The sequence below is a fragment of the Pongo pygmaeus genome, chromosome 1 (assembly GCF_028885625.2).
Source record: "Pongo pygmaeus isolate AG05252 chromosome 1, NHGRI_mPonPyg2-v2.0_pri, whole genome shotgun sequence".
In the NCBI taxonomy this organism is placed as follows: Eukaryota; Metazoa; Chordata; class Mammalia; order Primates; family Hominidae; genus Pongo; species Pongo pygmaeus.
This window is the reverse complement of record NC_072373.2, coordinates 122,183,960-122,204,464: the sequence shown is the minus strand read 5'-3', so window position 1 is coordinate 122,204,464 and position 20,505 is coordinate 122,183,960. Positions and strand designations below refer to the sequence as shown.

The 20,505-nt window shown below is 40.9% G+C and overlaps 1 protein-coding gene across 14 annotated transcripts in view; it reads left to right on the top strand.

The window, feature by feature from the left end:
- NTNG1 (netrin G1) overlaps window positions 1–2,966 on the top strand; it is a 365,560-nt gene extending 362,594 nt beyond the window's left edge. For all 14 annotated transcript variants that reach the window (XM_063652406.1, XM_063652350.1, XM_054442081.2 and 11 more), the window contains one exon: window positions 1,724–2,966. In XM_063652406.1, the coding sequence (XP_063508476.1) occupies window positions 1,724–1,953 (230 nt within the window). In that variant the 3' untranslated portion in view covers window positions 1,954–2,966. The remainder of the gene's footprint in view (window positions 1–1,723) is intronic.
- Window positions 2,967–20,505: the final 17,539 nt, after the last annotated feature.

Genomic DNA, 20,505 nt, shown 5'->3' with positions numbered 1-20,505 from the left:
CACTTGTGGACTTTGCTTCACAGCTACAGATCTTGACATTTTTAACCATGACTCATAAAATAATGTGGTTCTAATATTATGATTTCTAAGCCACTCAATAAGAGGTAGCTTATATTAATCATTAGAAACCATGGAACACTGCCTTGCATATCAATATTTGGAGCCTGAAGGATTTAGTAGGCCTTAATAGTCACTTCTGACATTTACAGATAGCAAACGTGGATACATTTGAAAATTATGCCAATACACTATGCAACTGTATTAGAGGTCACCAAGGAAATGTTGAGGAAGGCGGTAAAACAGTGGTCTATTTAGGGCACTCTGTTATTAACCATGTGGGTATCCACCACCATCTTTCCTAAGCTCATTCACACACAAAGCACTGGCATGTTTGTGTGTAAGAAGCTTCTTTTGAAGCTGACATGACTGTTGAACATAATTAATGGACAAGGCAACATTCTCTATTGAGCTACTACTTGGAGGGTAGAGTTGTTTTCTTTTAATACTTTGCACTTAATAGTAATATTGGGTATGTGTATATGAGTGTGTAGTGTGTTGAACTCATGTGGCATCCCTGGGGAAATTTCACCATGACATTTTTTAAAAATGGAAAATGTTACAATTTATAAAAAGCTGCTTTTTCTGCTCTGTCCCCGACCTCCCATTCCAGAGGGGTTCTATATGTTAAGTGCTTAAGCAGCATATGTTGCTTGGGAAATGTTCTTGGCTCTTTTACTCTTTGTTGTTGTTTTAATTTCCCTGGGTTCTATTTAACATTCTGCTAAATCAGTGAAACAGTGATTATCTAAAAGAATAGGAGACATGGAATTAATGAGGTTAGTCAGAATTTTGAAGAAATAAGAAATTATTAGAGGTGAAAGTTACATGACAGGGTCTGTGAATGAATTCTAGTCTCTGAAGTTGCTTGTCTTGATTTATTCAAACTGATTCCATTAATTGATGGACATAATGAAATTTTGGTAATCAGGGTTTCACCATTGCATTTATTACTATTCCCGGAAATCAAGGTAACCTTGGGCTATACTTCCCATATTTACAAGGTGATAAAAATCCTTAATAGGCTGTCAGGGACGAATGTGACTGCTTTTCCTCACACTCCTCCCATGAAACAAGCTTTCTCTCTTCCCATCTGGCTGCCGCCTGCCTGGAGCATGCTACTTTCCCCGTGTCCCCACCCCCCATCCCCATGCCTCCCGGTGGGTTCTGTCTTCATGCATGCAGCGCTGGAATCACGCACCGGGAGAATGGCCCACCCCTTAGAGGTTTTTGGTCATTTTAGCAATACCGCTTTGCATTTTAAATACCATTCATCTGGCTTCAAAGATCTGCACTCTGGCATCGGGCACTTGTCCTTTAAAAACCCAAGAGATCACAACAGGTCCCAGTTCCATGAAGAAAAGATACTGCCAAACCAGGACTATTGCATTACTTTGTATTCTATAGCCTGAAATGGACAATGATAACATCCAAGATTGCAGCAAAAATCTATGTGAAAAGGACTAATATGATAAAAACAAAGGCAGAAAACTACATTTGTTTGGAAATTGGAGTCACGGGCTTCGTTTGTGGAGGGGAGGGGGGAGCACAAAGATCGATAGAGTTTTCTTTTTAGGCTGAAAACATGATGTACCAGATGAACTTAAATTGATTCTGCTTCTCCTCCCCGCGCCCACCCACCCCTACCTTCCCCCTCATTCTGCAGCGAATGTCTGCGACAACGAGCTCCTGCACTGCCAGAACGGAGGGACGTGCCACAACAACGTGCGCTGCTTGTGCCCGGCCGCATACACGGGCATCCTCTGCGAGAAGCTGCGGTGCGAGGAGGCTGGCAGCTGCGGCTCCGACTCTGGCCAGGGCGCGCCCCCGCACGGCTCCCCAGCGCTGCTGCTGCTGACCACGTTGCTGGGAACCGCCAGCCCCCTGGTGTTCTAGGTGTCACCTCCAGCCACACCGGACGGGCCTGTGCCGTGGGGAAGCAGACACAACCCAAACATTTGCTACTAACATAGGAAACACACACATACAGACACCCCCACTCAGACAGTGTACAAACTAAGAAGGCCTAATTGAACTAAGCCATATTTATCACCCGTGGACAGCACATCCGAGTCAAGACTGTTAATTTCTGACTCCAGAGGAGTTGGCAGCTGTTGATATTATCACTGCAAATCACATTGCCAGCTGCAGAGCATATTGTGGATTGGAAAGGCTGCGACAGCCCCCCAAACAGGAAAGACAAAAAACAAACAAATCAACCGACCTAAAAACATTGGCTACTCTAGCGTGGTGCGCCCTAGTACGACTCCGCCCAGTGTGTGGACCAACCAAATAGCATTCTTTGCTGTCAGGTGCATTGTGGGCTTAAGGAAATCTGTTACAAGCTGCCATATTGGCCTGCTTCCGTCCCTGAATCCCTTCCAATCTGTGCTTTAGTGAACGTTGCTCTGTAACCCTTGTTGGTTGAAAGATTTCTTTGTCCGATGTTAGTGATGCACATGTGTAACAGCCCCCTCCAAAAGCGCAAGCCAGTCATACCCCTGTATATCTTAGCAGCACTGAGTCCAGTGCGAGCACACACCCACTATACAAGAGTGGCTATAGGAAAAAAGAAAGTGTATCTATCCTTTTGTATTCAAATGAAGTTATTTTTCTTGAACTACTGTAATATGTAGATTTTTTGTATTATTGCCAATTTGTGTTACCAGACAATCTGTTAATGTATCTAATTCGAATCAGCAAAGACTGACATTTTATTTTGTCCTCTTTCGTTCTGTTTTGTTTCATTGTGCAGAGATTTCTCTGTAAGGGCAACGAACATGCTGGCATCAAAGAATAACAGTTTACATATATAACAAGTGTAATAAGATTCCACCAAAGGACATTCTAAATGTTTTCTTGTTGCTTTAACACTGGAAGATTTAAAGAATAAAAATTCCTGCATAAACGATTTCAGGAATTTGTATTGCAATTTCTTAAGATGAAAAGAACAGCCACCAAGCAGTTTCACACTCACTTTACTGATTTCTGTGTGGACTGAATACATTCAGCTGACGAATTTAGTACCCAGGAAGATGAATTGATGTTCACTAGCTTGGACAACTTCTGCAAAATATGAGACTATCTCCACTTGGGAAAAATAACAACAGAAAAAAAAAAAAATCTAAGTGATTGCCAAGATTATGCCAAAGCCTGTTGGCAGAGTACTAAGAGACTTTTATTTTTAAGTCATGCTATTTTCACAGATTGATGGTGATCATGTGACTCTAGGGATGCTGATCTATGTATCTTTCCAAATACAGTGTTTACATGGAGTATCACAAGGCGCAACCTGGGGAACCAGGAAAGGAGCAGGGAAATTGAGTGATTTGCGATTTGACTTTGAATATATTCAGACTTAAGTATTTAGAGGAAATATCAAAATATAAAGCAGCAAGTAGACATAACTGCTGTTCCTGAGAATAAAGTTTGTTTTAAGTATTGCCCAAGTTGTAATAAATTCTTGTTTCTGCCTTTTATTAGGCCAATTACTGTGCAAGACAGCAAGGGGAGGCAGGTGGGGAAGAACCTTTGCAAAGTTTCAAAGAGGCTAAAACAGTGTGAATTTTGTTCCCAGCACACTGTTGTCCTACAGATTACAAATGTGTTAGCAGCAGCATCTCCTGGAATCAAAAACAATTATCAGCCCGAACCAGAGTCTTAAGGACAATGAAATTCTACATGACTTGGTAGAACAATAACCTATGATAGTGTCAGGTCAGAAGCCTAGTTCCAGTCTGAATTCTTCACCCTGCTGCCACTCCTTGCTGAAACAGGGAAGGGGGGAGGAATGTCTCCTGATAAATAACCTGGGTAAAAACTAGATGAAGGAACAGCATGTCTTATTGGTTTTGTTCCCAGAAAAGCCAATTCAAAGAAGGCAATAAAAGGTAAACAGGTAATGCCTGTGCCGCCTGCCACCCCACGTCTAAGTCTATTGAATGTTTGTTATTCAAACCAACAGTCTCTTTTGATGTAAGAAATAAGGAAAGATGGAAATAAATTAGAGCTTAGGCTTAGTGCCAGAGTGGCCAACCAGAAATTGGAGATTTACATTGGAAGCATAAATAGAAAATTATATTTCAGGCTCACCAAAGAAACACATGAAAATGCTGATAACATAGGGAGTTTGAGATTATTTATAATGAAGTGGATTTCTGATATTAAAATTGGAGTTTAAGTTGTCTTATAGTTTATTAGCACAAACCAAAGGCAGCCCGTGTTATTTCTGGCAACGATGCACTTTATTGTTATCTGCTCATGGCTTTGTCGCAACGCTCAGGAATCAGACACTGCACACTTCAATAGTTGGGATTCCAAAAGCTAATTCTAAAATTTAATGAAGGCCTGATTTAAACTGATTCATCTGCAGTTTATCTTTATGAGGCTATAAGAATCTAAATTGGTGAGGAATATCTTTCATTCAGTGTATTTAGATATAGTTTTCTGAATTTCCTGAAGCGATGTGAACTGCTTTTAATAAAAATTCACTTATAGGTATACAACAAATGGAAATGAAATGTTCTTTTTAAATCTGGATTCTCAAGTTCTTCTAAAGGAGCTACTCCTCTGAGGAAACCTCAACTCAGTGGACTTGATTCATCTGTTACTTTCCAGCATTCTTACAAAGGTGGTTTCATCTACAATGTTGTGCCCTAAGAACAGGACTGGGATGAAAAGCGGGTACTCAGTTGTTCGTATATTTGAGGTCCTAATTCTTGTGATTTTTTCCCTTTGATAAATCCCTTAAAGTGGGTTAATATAGTCTTGCATATGAGTTAATCTATCAACTTTCCCATATAGAACTGATATAATTCCTTCTGTCAATACTATTGATGGGCATAACATTTCAAAAAATGGGACAAAGGTTCAGCTATCTAGAAAGATTTGCTATTTATAGGAAGATAATGGACATGCCCTGCTGTGATGTGAGAGTTATTTATTTCTGACCCTGTACACAGCCTACAGGAAGAATTTAGTCCAGCAAAGAGGGGACCTTGCTTAGAGAGACCCATTCTGACTCTCCTCCAGCTTTCTCCCAGATATCAGGAACCTAGAGTTTCCTACTCAGATAACGCCCCCCACCCCCCCACACACACACTTTTAGGCCAAATGTGGGCCCCCTCTGGGGGTTTAAACTCCTGAAGGCAGGCAACATCCTGAGTGCATATACCTGGGCACAGGGAGTGGCAAAGGGTGCATCTGTGTGGATGGATTAGGCCCTGGGGCCTGGAGTGTGGAGTGTACACACAAGCAAGGAGAAGCCACTTGACATGAAAACAAGAGTCCACGGCTAAAAAATAAGGGGATGAGGGCTAGGAAGGAGATAGACAAGGGCTACCACGAGGCCGGGGGCCAGTACAGAACACTGAACAGTCTAAGAATTCTAAATCTATACCTGGGCTTCCAAGGGTGATGAAAGCATCATGTGTCAAAGTGGCAGGAAGGAAGATAATTTAACAGTTTGTTAGCTTTATATATGACTTTTAAATACTTAGACATGTGGCATGCGGTCCTCCATTGGTACTTTTGCACAAGGTCCTGCAGATATTTGGGGTCGATCTGCCTGAGGCGCCCTTGAGTCAGATCCCTAAGTTGGCACAAACTGCTCACCAGGTAACACAAAGAAAGGTCCAGGTTGGAAGAAGGCATCTGCTCCACAGTTCAGCTGGCCCTGTAGTTAATGCTCCCCCTCATCTTCTCTTGGACCTGTGGTCTGACTGGAGTATAAGAAATTTTGGATGCACTGGGGGACAACTGTGAGGAAATCTTGACATCGAATATTTTGTTCCATCTCCTTTACCCTCTATCAATAATCCAGTATGATTGGGATGTAAAGACCCAGCATTCTGAAATGGGATGCTCTGTACTATATGGGAAATGGGTTGTTGTACTTTACCGGTTGTTAAACACTAAATAAAATACCTGTTTAACAGATTCTCTGCTCACAGGATTGACCAAGATATGTGGGAACTGCATTTTCTATATATTTGTAATGTGAAAACACTGTAGGTATTTTTGATCTGGTACAACTCAGAGCTCAGCTTCCCGAATCTGAACTAGAATTCCTTACCTACCTTTCCTACTCCCAACCTTAATTGAGAAGGATGGCAAGGTGACAGTGGCTAAGCTGTATCAGAGAACAATATGAGCCACGAGGTAAAACTCCAAGTTTTTCATTTTGTTTTTTTATTTGTTTGTTTTTTAAAGAAAGTCCAATTGGAAAGTTTTAATAATATAGAAGAATGAAAATACAGGTAAGGGACACTCTCAAGGTTTTAAGTGTCTGGCCATGCACAATTCTTTCTTTACCTTAGGAAATAGGATTAAATTCTAATCAATTTTGTCTCTGAGAAACATCAAATGTTCATCTGACATAAATATTCTGTCAGTTCTGACCATTTCTGTATAGAATGATTTTATACTTTATGTTTTTACTTTCTTACACCAAAAGTAGCTTTCTCCTTTAGCTACCTAAAACAGATGCCAACAAATTCCCAGAATAAACTGCACATAAACATAATATGATGTCAGAAAGAATTAAGAATGCCAACTATCGTGTTTTGAATTTTCACCAGTAATCTTGGGAACATAGTGAACTTTTACTCTTCTGCACACCTGGTGAGGTGTGACTCACATGTTATTATCTTCATTTTGCATCTGAAATATCAAATAACTAAGAAACACACCTATCGCTTGTATACATCATATTATTGCGTTGAACTAGAAATGAGAAAATAACATCTGTGAAAAACTCATAATGATAATGAATAAAATGCGGTTACTTGAGATCTACTATGACAGGAAAGTTCTATCCCTAATACATTTTTAGAGTAGGTCTTGAAACAAGTCTAGCAAGAAGACCTAAATGATGTTAGGGGGTGTTGTTTAGAGTTACATAATTGAGCATTTATTAAGTGCCGGAATCCCCCTCTGCCTTCTCTCATCACCCAAAAGCTGTTCTTCATTGAAGGATGAATTAAAATGGAGTAGTAACATTTAAAATTATGTGATGTTTTTATTAACCTAAAATGATAGCTGGTAAAATGGGCCATTATTCTGCAAAAATCTAATTATGTTAACACTAAAGGTTTGGCTTGCCTGGCTGAAGCAAACTGCAGAGGATTGGAAGTAAAAATAATCTTCATTTTCTTAACTTAGTCCCATTTTTTCAAAGGCATTACTTTTAACTATTATTAAATTAGTGAACTGTGAATTCTATGGGGAAAAATGACTGGAAAGAGAAAAAATAATTACTACCCCTCTTACATCTGTCTGAATAGATTCTGAAACTCCTGCATGGCAAGAATGTGTCAAGTTGCCTTGAAGACATAACGTACCACAGCTGTATCCTCCAGCCGCCCTAATAGTACCACATTACTGCTTTGCTCTTACAAGGGGCAGTCATTCTAATCTAATAAAAGACAGAAAATGGCAGAAAATCGCACACCTGAAGTCCTGTTAAGAATAGGTGATTCTTTTTGCCCCAGGCAGGCAAGAACATAATGTCATTTTTGTTCGTTTGTATTTGCACCCTGAAGGAGGGCTGCTCCTGTTGGGGAATGGTTTTCCCTCTGCCAGTGTGAAACACTGCAGGAAAACATTCTCCAAGGAAATCGTATTTTGCTATTTACCAGTCATGACTACCCCATGAAGCCCTGAGTAATTGTTTTGGCTTTCATGGTGTGATAAACACCTAGAGGCAAAGAGATTAGCGTCATTACTCTCCGTCTCTTTTTCTCTCCCTTTGGAAAAAAAAAAAAAAAAAAAAAAGGTGGGGGGTGTCCAAATATAGTATGACAATGTTTTCAAGAATCTTTCAGTCAGTTGATGCTTAATTATAAAGACCCCAGCTAAATATTCCGTTTATTAAATTAATAGCGTGACAAGTATTGGAGAGCTTTACAACCACTTAAACTCGTGTTTACATCCTGTGTAATTACAATTCATAATTGGGAAAGCAGTCAAATCTAAATGCATTCTGATCAATGGTTCTCAGGCTGCCAAGTAGACCCCACACAACACATTAGAGTAAGTGACTTCAAAACAGGACTTCTACACCTAGAATTCAAACTAGGTTAGGGGAGGGCACTGTGGGGAGTCTATCAGTGAAGTGTTTAAAATTATATGTAAGATTTCCTATATATATGACATTGTTTTTCTGAATAGAGAAATAAATTCTTTTTTTAAATTTATAAAAGGCCTAAAAGTGTAAGAATGACTGCTCTGAATCCTAAGATTACGATTTACCCCAACTGTGGAAAGTCTCATTACATAATAAATTGTTGTCAGGAGGTGAATGATAATGACTCAGGTATATGAAAGCACATGTTTTCCTACAATCAGTTATTTATTTATTTCATACGAATCTTATCTCTACTGAGCTGCTAAGGAAATCTGTAGTCCCTGTTGTGTGTGTGAGTGTCTCTATATATTACCTCCTGAAAAAGTCTGATATAGTGTGAACTCTGATTCTGTTTTCAGGGTGGTGAGAAGCAACCCACTCTGATTTTTCTTTATTGCAGACATTTTGCTAGAAAGGGCTTCAGCCATTTTTTCCCACACTTCTCATAAAATTTATAAGAAAGAAAATAATATATGTGTGACACTGGAACATACTTGTTGAATTGAATGGCACAAAGTCGTTTCCTTTTTGACTGGTTTGTTTCATTTGTATGGCTGTTCTAGCTTAGAAGCATTAGATCAGGAGCAAAGGTCTTTCTAATTGTCTTTATGGCTCCCTGAGTTGTGGGCACTACTCTGATTATGTGAGGACTTACATTCCTAATCAGTCCTCTAGACCTGCACCTGCCACTAGCTGCTAGCCACCTCTGGCCACCGGGCGTATCAATGTTGTCAGTCCAAAGTCTTGTCAATTCAAAAGACACATCATACTTCAAACTCTTAGTACAAAAACAAAAAACGTGATTTATCTCTTTCATAATTTTCATATTGGTTACACATTAAAATGATAATATTTTAGATATACTGGATAAAATAAAATATATTACTAGAATTTATTTTAACTATTTTTTTCCCTTTTCTAATGTGGCTATTAGAGATTTTTGAATTACATGTGTGGCTCACATTATATTTCTGTTGGACAACACTGCTCTAGACACCTAATTTTTCCATCTATTAGCCCCTAAAATGGGGCTAATAATATTCAAGCAGTAGAAGTATTCACTTCCCAGAGTTAGTATGAAAATCAAGATGAGTTACTGAATATGAAATTCCTTGGTAAATTGTAGTTTTCCATGATAGTGATAATCACGATAAAATTTTCAAGCTCCTGTTCCACATTTGCAGATTTTTTGGAAGTTTCCAGCCAGAGATCTTGCCATAACTTTCTCTGAAAGTGCTCCAATGCAATAAATGCAACACTTTCAAAGTTTTGAATGTGACACGTGACCTGAACCTGGAGCTTACATCAGCAACAATGACAACAGGAGAATACTAATGGTAATAAAAAGATTAGTAATCAACAACCTTTATCAAAAGCCTTGAGCCAGGTACAATGTTAAGTATTTCTTTTTACTATCTTTATTCTAAATAATACACTGCACCTCTATTAATGCAGTTTATGAACACATAGTTGACTTGTAGTTTGCTTTCTGAAACTTAATTGCTTCTGATAAGTTATATATGTATACAACAAGAAGATGGCTAAATGTGACTTATAGTAGCAATTAAATGGACAAAGCAAAATTTGAGTCAACCATATGTGTATATGGTTGCATAATAGAGATACAGTATGTGAAAGGTGTCTAAATTTCTATAGTTGGATTCAAGTGTTGAACCTCACATTAATTTAAATTTTATCAATTTAAAGGATAATATTCATGAGATAGTATTTCTGTTATCTCATCACCACATTTAACAATCTTACAGGATCAACTTATCATTTCACACCTCAAACTCAAAATCCATCTTCACACTGGCCCCAGGACACCTGCCCAACCCATGAACCTTGAAAATGCTCTTCCCATTCTCATCTTCTTGACTGTATTTAGGTCTTTCTTAAAAACTTAGAATGCCTTTCAACACTCTTCACCCATTAAAACCCTATCCCACATCAGGTTCTGTCTTTCCAAGAAACCTTGACAATTCATCTCACTGCTTCTATTCCTGCTTAAAGATTTGACCCAGCAGCTAGTTCCTCCTATGTGTGACTTATCTTGTGACTTGTTATCTCTCCTACTAGATTATCAGTGTTAATACTGACATGACACATACATACATACACACATGCACACACACAGAGGACCTTGCATTTAGCAAGGCTCTATATGTGCATTCACAAACATCTGTTGAGCATCTAGTAATGTACTAAGCACTGCTCTAGTTGATTGGAACAACAGAGTCTAACACTGTAAATTACATATTACTTAAATTATGTAATATAAATCTATTGCTGTATTAAGTAATATAAATAAGAGCTAAAATAGAGTTCCTGAAGAGAAAATGTGTTTACACTCAAGATTTGCAAATTGAATCTCATTTTAAATTCATTAAGGAGTATTTCTAATTAAAACTTGTGGTTTATTCTTTTTTAAAAAAGTGATCAATATACCCCAATTTACCTTTTCTAATGGGATCAATATATCCCAATTTACCTTCTCTAATGTCAGATTTTGATATATTTCCCCTTTTCTTAAAACAGAAACAACTGCATTTCTCAATCTTCGTCATATTTAGCCCTTGGCTGGGCACACTGGCTCATGCCTGTAATCCCAGCACTTTGGGAGGCCGAGGCGGGTGGATCACTTGAGCCCAAGAGTTCAGGACCAGCCTGGGCAATATGGTGAAACTTCATCTCTACTAAAAATACAAAAAATTAGTTGGCCGTGGTGGTTTGTGCCTGTAATCCCAGCTGCGCGGGAGGCTGAGGCAGGAGAATCACTTGAACCTGGGAGGGAGAGGTTGCGGAGAGTCGAGATCGTGCTACTGCACTCCAGCCTGGGTGAAACAGCAAGACTCTGTCTCAAAAAAAGAAAAAAATATTTGGCCCTTGAGCTAACCATTTTCAACCTCGAGTGTGAATCAGAATCTCTTCGAGGGTTGTAGTAAAACAGTTTGCTGGAGCCAAGCCCCAGAGTTTCTGATTCAGTAGGTCTGAAATGGAGGTAAAGGGTGTGATTTGCAACAAGTTCCCAGGTGAGGTTGAAAACTGCTGATGCTGACGTGACTTTGAGAACCATTGGATTAAGCTAATTAAAAACCTCACTGCAGTTTAACAAGCCCCTCACTGGGTTTACCCTAAACTCCGCTTCCCTGAGGTTAACTAATATTAAAATGGGCATCATTATTCCTACCCAGAAGGGTTGTGGTGAGAATTAAATGAGATAATGTACATGAAATTATCTCATCTGAAGTTCACATTTATGAACTGTGAGTTAAAACTACACATTTTCAATTTAGCCATAAAATATGGCTAAAGCATATATTTCACTAGATTCTCCCACTCAAGCAATTCCAGCTATTGGAAATTCTGGTCTCTAAATTCAACAATTTTTACTGACAAAAATGATAAAATAATGGAATCATACAGCTGGCCAAGACCTTAGAGATTTTCTGGAGCGAGCAGTTAAATGTTTTGGAGCAGGTAAATAGTCAAACCTTTTTTGTTTACTTTTCTTGATTCAATAAAGCAATCAAAACAATTGAATGGGTTGCATGTATCATTTCTCAACTTGAATATTTGGTTTTTTCCTAAATTGAATTATTTGACCGAAACAAGCTGCTTCCAGACTAAAAGAAAAATAGAAACGAGATTCTCGTTTTTCTTGTCAGTTCATGGTTGTAGCTTCCAACGGATGCTCTGAGGCCCTGTGAGAGCCCACTTAATTAAAGCCTGGTTCGTTCTAACTCCAGTTTGCCCACTGACACACTCTGTGGCCTCACTCTATGATGTTTCTCTACCCACTAGAAGGGCTCAGGGGGCTGTTAATGTAAGGAATCAATGATCAAAAATTAATTTTAAAGCCTGTGGTAAGAGCACATTAACATGAACAGTGCAGCTTGCCTAGTGGAGAGTCTGAGCAGCACAGCTGACATCTTCCGAAGAATTGGAGAACAAAATTTTGCAGATAGCATGTGTCTTGAGAATAATGATGCATGTCACTAATAACCTAGTGCTAAGTTACAAGCTTAAATTGGAGACTCTGCAGAGGAATACACAGCCTCTGTAATTTTCAGTTTGGTGTAATAATATGGAAATGGCTTTTGGTGCCGGGATTGGATCAGCCTAAATGAGCTGGAATTGATAGCTGCCTGTAATACTAGGGGCAGGAGAGAGTCATCACGTCTTTGTCCTTGCTGACTTATCTAGGACTCTCCAGACATGACAGTTTTGAGGAGTGAGCCTTTAAATATGTTATGGAAACGCACTACAGTATCTTGCAGCACAGAGAAGGTGCTTCTAAAATTGACTCAACAAGAATACGGAATGGGGATCCTCCTTTCCAAGGAAGGAAAAAGCTTTCATTCCTATTAAAAGTAAAAGGAAATGCTAACTTCAGAAAAAATGTGATGGAGGTATTCCGGGGGAACAGAGAATTTCAAGAAGTAGAGCAATCCTAGCTCTCCCCTCAGAGACCCCCGCTCCAAGCCCCAATCCACTCTATCCCCTGGAAGTCATAGCATTCCAGAGGCTGACACCCACACCCTTCCTTTGGGGGCAATATAATGGACACTTTATTGTTACACTCACGATTGAAATGTTAAAACAGTGAAATTGGAAGTTTGTGGTCAGTGACATAGGAAATAAAGAGCTTCTTTAGTTTCTATATTACGGATAGCATCTCAAATACTGCCCAACAACTGGTTTCATTAAGAAGTCAGCAAGGCATGAGTAAATTATCAGGAGTGGAGAAGCAACAGCGAGTTTAGATTAACCTGAATGTAACCAAGCCTGATGAGGGCCTGTGCAAGGCATGCAAGTCTCCTTATTATCTGGTCCCTGCATATTTTTTCAGACTCATCTTGCTTGTCAGCCTGTGCTCCAGCTAAATGCAAGTGATTGCACTTCCCTGAAGACATCAGACTCTGATGTCCCATATGCTTTCACATGTGTTGTCCCTTTGGCCTGATATGTGCTTCCTCATTGTGCCCATCTGGTGAGCTTATATCCCTTAGGACCTGGTTGAGGAGCCTTCATTTTGATGCCCTGTTCCAGTTACCATTGCTGCATGACGAACCACCCCAAAACTTAGTGAGTAGCAAGAAAGGATGGCGTCTCATCTTTCCTCTGTGATATCTGGCACCTCAGTTGGGGGCAATTGATGTGACTGACAGCTGGGACCGGAGGATCCACTCTCCACATGACCCGAGTGCCTACACCTAGCCTGGCTGGCGACACAGCTGCAGAGAAGTCAGACATCTCATTTCAATGATCAAGATGCCTTTTATGACTTAGCCTTAGAACTCAATCACTCAACACAGTCAAAAGCTAACCCAGATTCGTGGGAGTGGACATAGATCTTGCCTCTTGCTGGGAGAAGTGTCAACGAATTTGGAATCTTGTTCCATCTCTCACCTCTCCCAGATAGGGTGGACAGTGTCTCCTTTGACCACCCAGTACCTTGCGACCTCTATCAACGCCTTCTTCTGACTGTGCTATGTAGCTGCTTAGCCCACTGGCTTCCACATTAGACCATGATGTCCTCACGGACATTGTATATGCAGGTCTGGCAAAGCACACATATGATATTGGACACCAAGTACTTAAATTAAGTCACCCTGAACATTGCCCAAATTAAAGGTCTGTATGTTTGGATTCCGAGCACACAGAGACCCCTTCTATCAAAGGGTATCTAACCCTCACACCAAGCCCAATTTCTCTGCGCTGTATGGAAGCACACTATTTCTGAATGGAGAACCTGGTGACCCACAGAATGTAGATTCAGACCTCTCAGAGAGATTATCAGTGGCCACAGCAGCACACCACCTTTCCAAAGGTGAGTGATCAAAAGCAAATGCCAACCATGATCAAGCCAAGGGCCCCAGGCAAGGAGAAGACCACCCACTGCAGGGCAGCAGGGCCAGGAATAATATGGGGCGCAGGAAAGAAGACTGTTGTAGACAGGATGCCATAGAAAATCTGCTGTTAGCACGGTCAGGCCTGGGTTGAGCATGAGGGAATAGGCTCCTGTTTTTAAAAGTGCTGTTATACAAAGCTCATCTAATTGCAGAGGCCAGGGTAAAAAGTCCATCATACTAAGCAGCAACGTTTTTTCCATCTGTTACAGACTGAATTGTGTTGCTCCAGATGCATATGTTGAATCCCTAACCCCCAATGCGACTGGATTTGGAGAGAGGATCTTTAAAGAGGTAATTAGGTTAAATAAGGTCATATGGCAGTGGGAGGGGGACCCTTATCCTATATGACTGTTGTCCTTACAAGAAGAGAAAGAGGCACCAGGGATGCATGTGTGCTGAGAAAAGGCCATGTGAGAACACAGTGAGAAGGCAGCCTTCTGCAAGCCAAGGAGACTGGCCTCAGGAGAAGCCAACCATGCCAGCACATTGATCTTGGACTTTTAACCTAGCCCTGGTAAAGTAATAAACCCTCTAAAGTCCCAAGTTCAAACAAGAACAAACAAACAAAAAAAGCTCTTGCTAAGTTTGTTCATTTATTCTCCAACTACTTATTGAGAACATAGTATGTGCCAGGAATGATTTTGATTCTAGCACCTAGATACAGTGGAGGACAATATGATCCTGTTCTCACAGAGCTCATATTCTGGTGGTGGGTGACTGGCAAGAGCAGAGGCACAGATGGTGATACGTGATCCAGGAGTGGAGAGTAACAGTAGGTTGAGGCCACCTGAGACAGAGATGAGATGAGGCGTCATGACACAATGGCTTTTAAGCAGAAACCTAAATTAGGAAATGGGCATTACTGATATCTTAGAGAAGAACCTGGCAGGCAGAGAATACATCAAGGGCACATATCGGGGGCAAGAGTGTGTGTGAGGAACAGCAAGAGGGAAACATGGTTGACCAGGCCAAGCAAAAAGGAAGGTGGTACAAGAAGTGAGAGAGATGGCCTGGGCTATGTCATCTTTTATGCTGATGAAGTTACGCAAATATTTCAATGAGGATTTCTGGTGCCCATAGGAAATAAAATGAGGAAAATAACCCCCTTAGAGGGCTGTGCTTTAATTAGATTTATTTCTGTGCTGCCAATTTTGCTAATAAGAAGCAAAGTAGTAGGAGGTATTCAATAAATGCTTGTGGAATGAATGAACTCAAGAATGCATGAATTAGCCAATTTAGCAATAATGCATCCGGACATTCTAATCAGTTTCAACCTTGAACTATTGGTGTTTATCAAACCATCGATGCCAGGTTTTGATTCAGAAAACATGGGGAATAAATGTTACAGGGTAACCAGTATTTGTTCCACAATCAAAAGAGAAACTGCAAAGCCTGGAAATTGTATCCAAGGAATTATCTAGCCTTCATGAACTAGAACTAGAAGCACTCGCCAGGGATGTCAAAGGCATCCTTTCCTGGAATCAGCCTTTTGTGTCCAATGGCCTATGAGAGGCCTACCTAGATGTCTAATAGGGGTGCTTAACCAATATGTCTAAAATACCAAACTAATATGCCCCCCTCCTCCAGCCCCTACCTGCTCTCCAACTTCCCCATGTCACAATGTGACATCTCCTTTCACTCAGTTTCTCAGACCCAGAAGCCTGAAGATTCCTCTTTCGATCATACATGCAGTCAGCAAGCCCTTCCGGCTCCACATATCAAACCCGGCACCTCTCCTCACTGGCCTACTGCAACAGCATCCTTACTGGTTTCATTTCCTCCAGCCTTACCCCTCTTCACTCCATCTCCCCTTTAAATAAGAAAATATGGTCACGCCTGCCTCTTCTCAAACCTGCCAATGGCTTCTCCTCACATGTAGATTAAAGTATGAAGGTCTTACTGAGGCTCACAGACCCTCCATAAATAGCCCGCAGCTACATCTCCAGCAAAATTTCTCTGAAAATTCAAACATCCCTCCCTGACTCCCCTTCGGACATATTCCTTGCCTTTCTCTCAAGCCCACTCTGTCTCGAGGCTCTGTACATGCTGTTTCCTCTGCCTGGAATCTTCTTCCCTAGATATTCTCCAAAATTCAACTAGGACTTTGCTCAGATGTCACCTCAGCAGAGAGGCCCCTCTTTCTCACCATCACCTTCTATTCCTTTATCCTGCTTTCTCTTCCTACTGCTTACCACCACTGACATTATATTATTTGTTTGTTCATTGTCTGTCTCCTTCCACTAGAATATCTGCTGTGTTTGCAGCTGAATTCCGAGCACCCAGAACAGTGTCTGACATTATAGAAGGCACTAAACAAATATCTGTGGAATTAATGAATGAACAAACAAATGCTTTTGATCACAGCGTCCTTGCCTGCAGAAACCAGAGGAGGCCTTAGGACCCTTCTGAGCAGTGCTCCCAATGACCACTAGCACTGGAAAAGAATTTCAGTTCAAGAAATGAAAATGACATGCCATCCCTGCATTAAACCGTAGGATGCTTTTGTTTTTTGTCTTTCCAGCAAGGACTGTTGTATTTGTCTCTTTGTTCCTGGAAACTAATAGCTTCTGGGCCTAACAGGCATTTGTTAAGTGTTTGCCAAACTGATGCTCAGTAGACAAGTAAAAGTAGGGAAGATGGCTTTGTGGCTCATGTGTAAAGCTTAACTGGTGATTTGGTAGCCCTAAAATAATTCTTCAGATACTTTATTGACCCTCAATATGCCAAGCACTGTGCCTCATAGCCTGTGTTCCTTCCCTGTATCCTCCATGACTCAGCTGGGGGTTTGGAAGGAGAGAAGGCACAGCTCACCACTAACCAGCTGGATCCAAGAAGCGTCTGAGCCCTATGACTTTCTTCAGCCCAGCCTGCTCCCCCAGCCTCTCTCACTGGCATGGCCTAAAGTCACTGGGCTGGTGTCTCCCCTGGGATCGCAGGAAGAGAAGAAACGGTGCCACTTTAGCCTGTGTTTATCTGTAACTTTCAAGAACAGTATTGTTCATGTTTGTGACAGGAGCCCTTAATTTACATTTGACATTTTCTCTCTCCTAATGTTAACACCCAGTCACTCAGGTGGCATGATCATTTGATAGGTCCCCAGAGACTGAGCTTTCTGCATTACTTTGTGCCAGAATGGCACTCTTGTGATAGGTGCTAAATAAGGACAAAGTGAGACAGGGAGTGCTGTTTTGTGTTTGCAAAACTTCTTTCAGCCAAGGCTCTCCAAGCACAGTACAAACATTAAGAGGAATTATTATCTCCACTTTACATAAAGAGGAGAAACATTTGATTTCTTTAGTAATAGCCTCTTATAACCATTTCCAAATGTAATTACATTGGTTGGAAATGCCAACTTATGCAATGAAATTACCAGCACATTACATAAGACAAATAAAAGGAAATGATACTTCATAGAAGGCATCAAGTACAAGAATAGTCTCCTCTAGATCCTCACTCCTCCTCTAACTAGAGTTAAAACACTAGCATCATCATTGTGAGGAAATATAAAAGACAATTGTAAGCATCTTTCTAGGCCATGGTTGAATGTTCTAACATTATTGCATGAAAATGCTGGATGTAAGAGTTTCCCCTGAGAGTAGGGGAAAGGCTGCCCCCTACCCCTCAGACATTCATTCTCTAAGTGGAAACATGAGCAAGTAAATTTTTACCAAACACCAGTTATGCACCTGACATTGCACTAGGTGCATTCACGTACTTGATCTCCTTCAAGCCTCATTACAATTCATCTTACAGAGGAAAGAGCTGTGGCTTAAAGACACAGGGGGAGCTGGGTCTCAGGTACCAGGCTTGATGCTCTTTCCATCCCCTACAGCTGTAATCCCAGGCCAGAGATGGGATCACCACCCTCCTTTCCAGCAACTCCAGTTCCCCACTATTCTAACACCCATGGAGGGTAGAAGGCTGGCCCTCCTGGATTGCAGATGGTATGTCTGAGTCACGAGGGTGCTAAGCTCTGAGAAAAAGCCTGCTGGGGTTAGCCATTCTTATTCTAGTAGCCTCCTCACTGCCAAGAGGCCTCCAATACCCACCCAGATTTCAAACATCATTCCTTGTTTGGCAGAGTAGTTTGGAGTGTGGTCTTTGAGGTCAAATCACATGTGTTTAAAGCCCAGTTTCTCCACTTATAAGCTACGTGATCTTGAACACTGACTTAACCTTAGTGCCCCAGTTTCTTCCCTATAAATGGGTTTAGTTATGTCTATATCACCTTGATAAAGAAATTTAATGTATCATAGAACATAACAAGCACTTACTAAATATTGGATATTACCATTATCATCTGTATTACTATTAAATTCCTTCAGTAGTATCATCTACTCTCATTGTTTTAGCCTCCACTTTTACATGGGCACTTCTCACTCTCTCCCTCTGTGTTACCCCCTTCTCAGAGTGGCCAGCACAGGTCTGATTGAAATGGGAGCCAGTAGCCAGTGCTGGCTGATCTGGCCCTATGGGAATTGGGTCAGGCAAGTGATCCTGGCATAATCTTGAGCATAAATGGCCAAAAAGTATGCACCAATTTTGTCTTACAGGTTTGTGAAGGATCAAAGTTTGCCCGAACATTTTCCTTTTCAAGTTTAAATGGTTAGAAAAAGCCAATGCCAGTGAAAAAGCAAGAGACACAGGAGCTAATAATCAGAGAAATGGCAGGGAATGTGGGTAGTGGGGAGGATAGGTGAGGGGAGTGATAAAAAGAGAATTATCTGTTCCTCTTAGTCACAAAACTTGTAGTCATATTTGCTTCCTCCCTCATGTGCCCGCTCAGTTTCAATCAACCCGTCCTATTGATTCCATTGCCACCAGGTGTTTTGGGCTTGGCTTTGTCTCATTCATTCTCACTGCCCCCATTTCATTTCAGACCTTCTTTTCCTGCCACCTGGACCATTACAATAGCCTATCTTCAGCTTTTCCTAGCCAGTTCATCCTACTGCCTGCTGCCAGGGAATCTGTACAAAATGCACTCTGAAAATTCCAGTTCTGCCCTTACAACAAAAATCTTAGAGATGCTCATTTTATCATTTAGTAAATCCACAGGTCTTATCGTTTTCTAATGTTCACTAGCAAGTCTGGCTGCTCGCTGTCCCCAGAACACATGTATCTTGTGTATGCATGAACCATGTATTATGTAGCCTCTCTGTGTTTCAATGCCATTGCACGCACTAGGGATGCAAGAATGAACAGTTGGTCCTTGAACGCCAAGAGGTCATGGCATAGCAGGGGAGATAGGCAGGTACCAATGCGGATGTGTGTCAGAAAGAAGTGGAAAGGATCCAATCTGACAAGTCTGATCGGCAGTGCTTGCTTGGAGGTGTCTTCTCATTTAAAATGCTAACAGTATGGAGCTATATCATTAATCATTGAATCATTTTATTAAATGGACAAATCTGAAAAAGAATGGAGAACAAGTGGGTCAACAGTAGAAAGACAAATAGAATAAATAGGGGCCACAACTTAAATACCTTTAGCAGTCAGACGAGGAGTGGCTTGTGGAACCGTAAGGGGTGATGGGGACTTTATGCCCTGCCTAAGTGCATTCACAGTCCATTTCCTTTCAAAACTCTGTGGCAAATCAAACAGCTCCACAGGTCAGGATCAGCCCACTGGAAGCCATTGGCAAACTGCCCCAGTTGGATGAGAAGTGCCAAGGATCCTGAACCTTCACATCCTGGATGCTGTTCCACCACCTTGAAGGAGCTGCGTGTCTTTGGACAAGTAACCCAAATTATTTGAGCCTCAGTATTCTGCTCTGAAAACCAACATAACAATCGCTACCCCATAGAGTCCTGTGGGATTCACAAATGTAGAATTGGTTTTCCATTATAGGAGTGCTATTAAATCAAGAAAAACCAAAAAGCCAAAGAAATGACCATAGAAGGGTTACTGACACCACCTTAATTTCCCAATTATGTGCAGAGTTCAACTTTCAAATAAGATGAAATCGTAAGCGATGGCACCTGGACTCTTTTGGTTTCCAAGTCTTCCCCTCTTTTCATCCAGGCCACGTTCTCCTTGACAGAGCTGTCTACAGATAACACCAATTCACTTTCACTACAGGATGGGAAATTGTTCTGAAGATAACAATCTACTTATGCAACTGCATATACACATTTTCATTTCTTTTGGCAATAAAGCCTTTTAAAAATGTACTTTTTCAACACGTGGCCATAAAACTATTGGGTAGGACCTTATAATCTCAGGACCAAGAATTTTGTTAATAGCACAAAAAGGGAATTTTAACCAATATTACAGAACTACAGCAGTCAAGAAGCTGTTTCCTGAACAACATAATAGCTAAGCCACATTACCTTTGCTGCCATGTGAAGAGTGAGAAATTCTCTAAATTAAATCAGTCAGAATGGCGAACCTGAGAGGCACCTCCTGACTGAG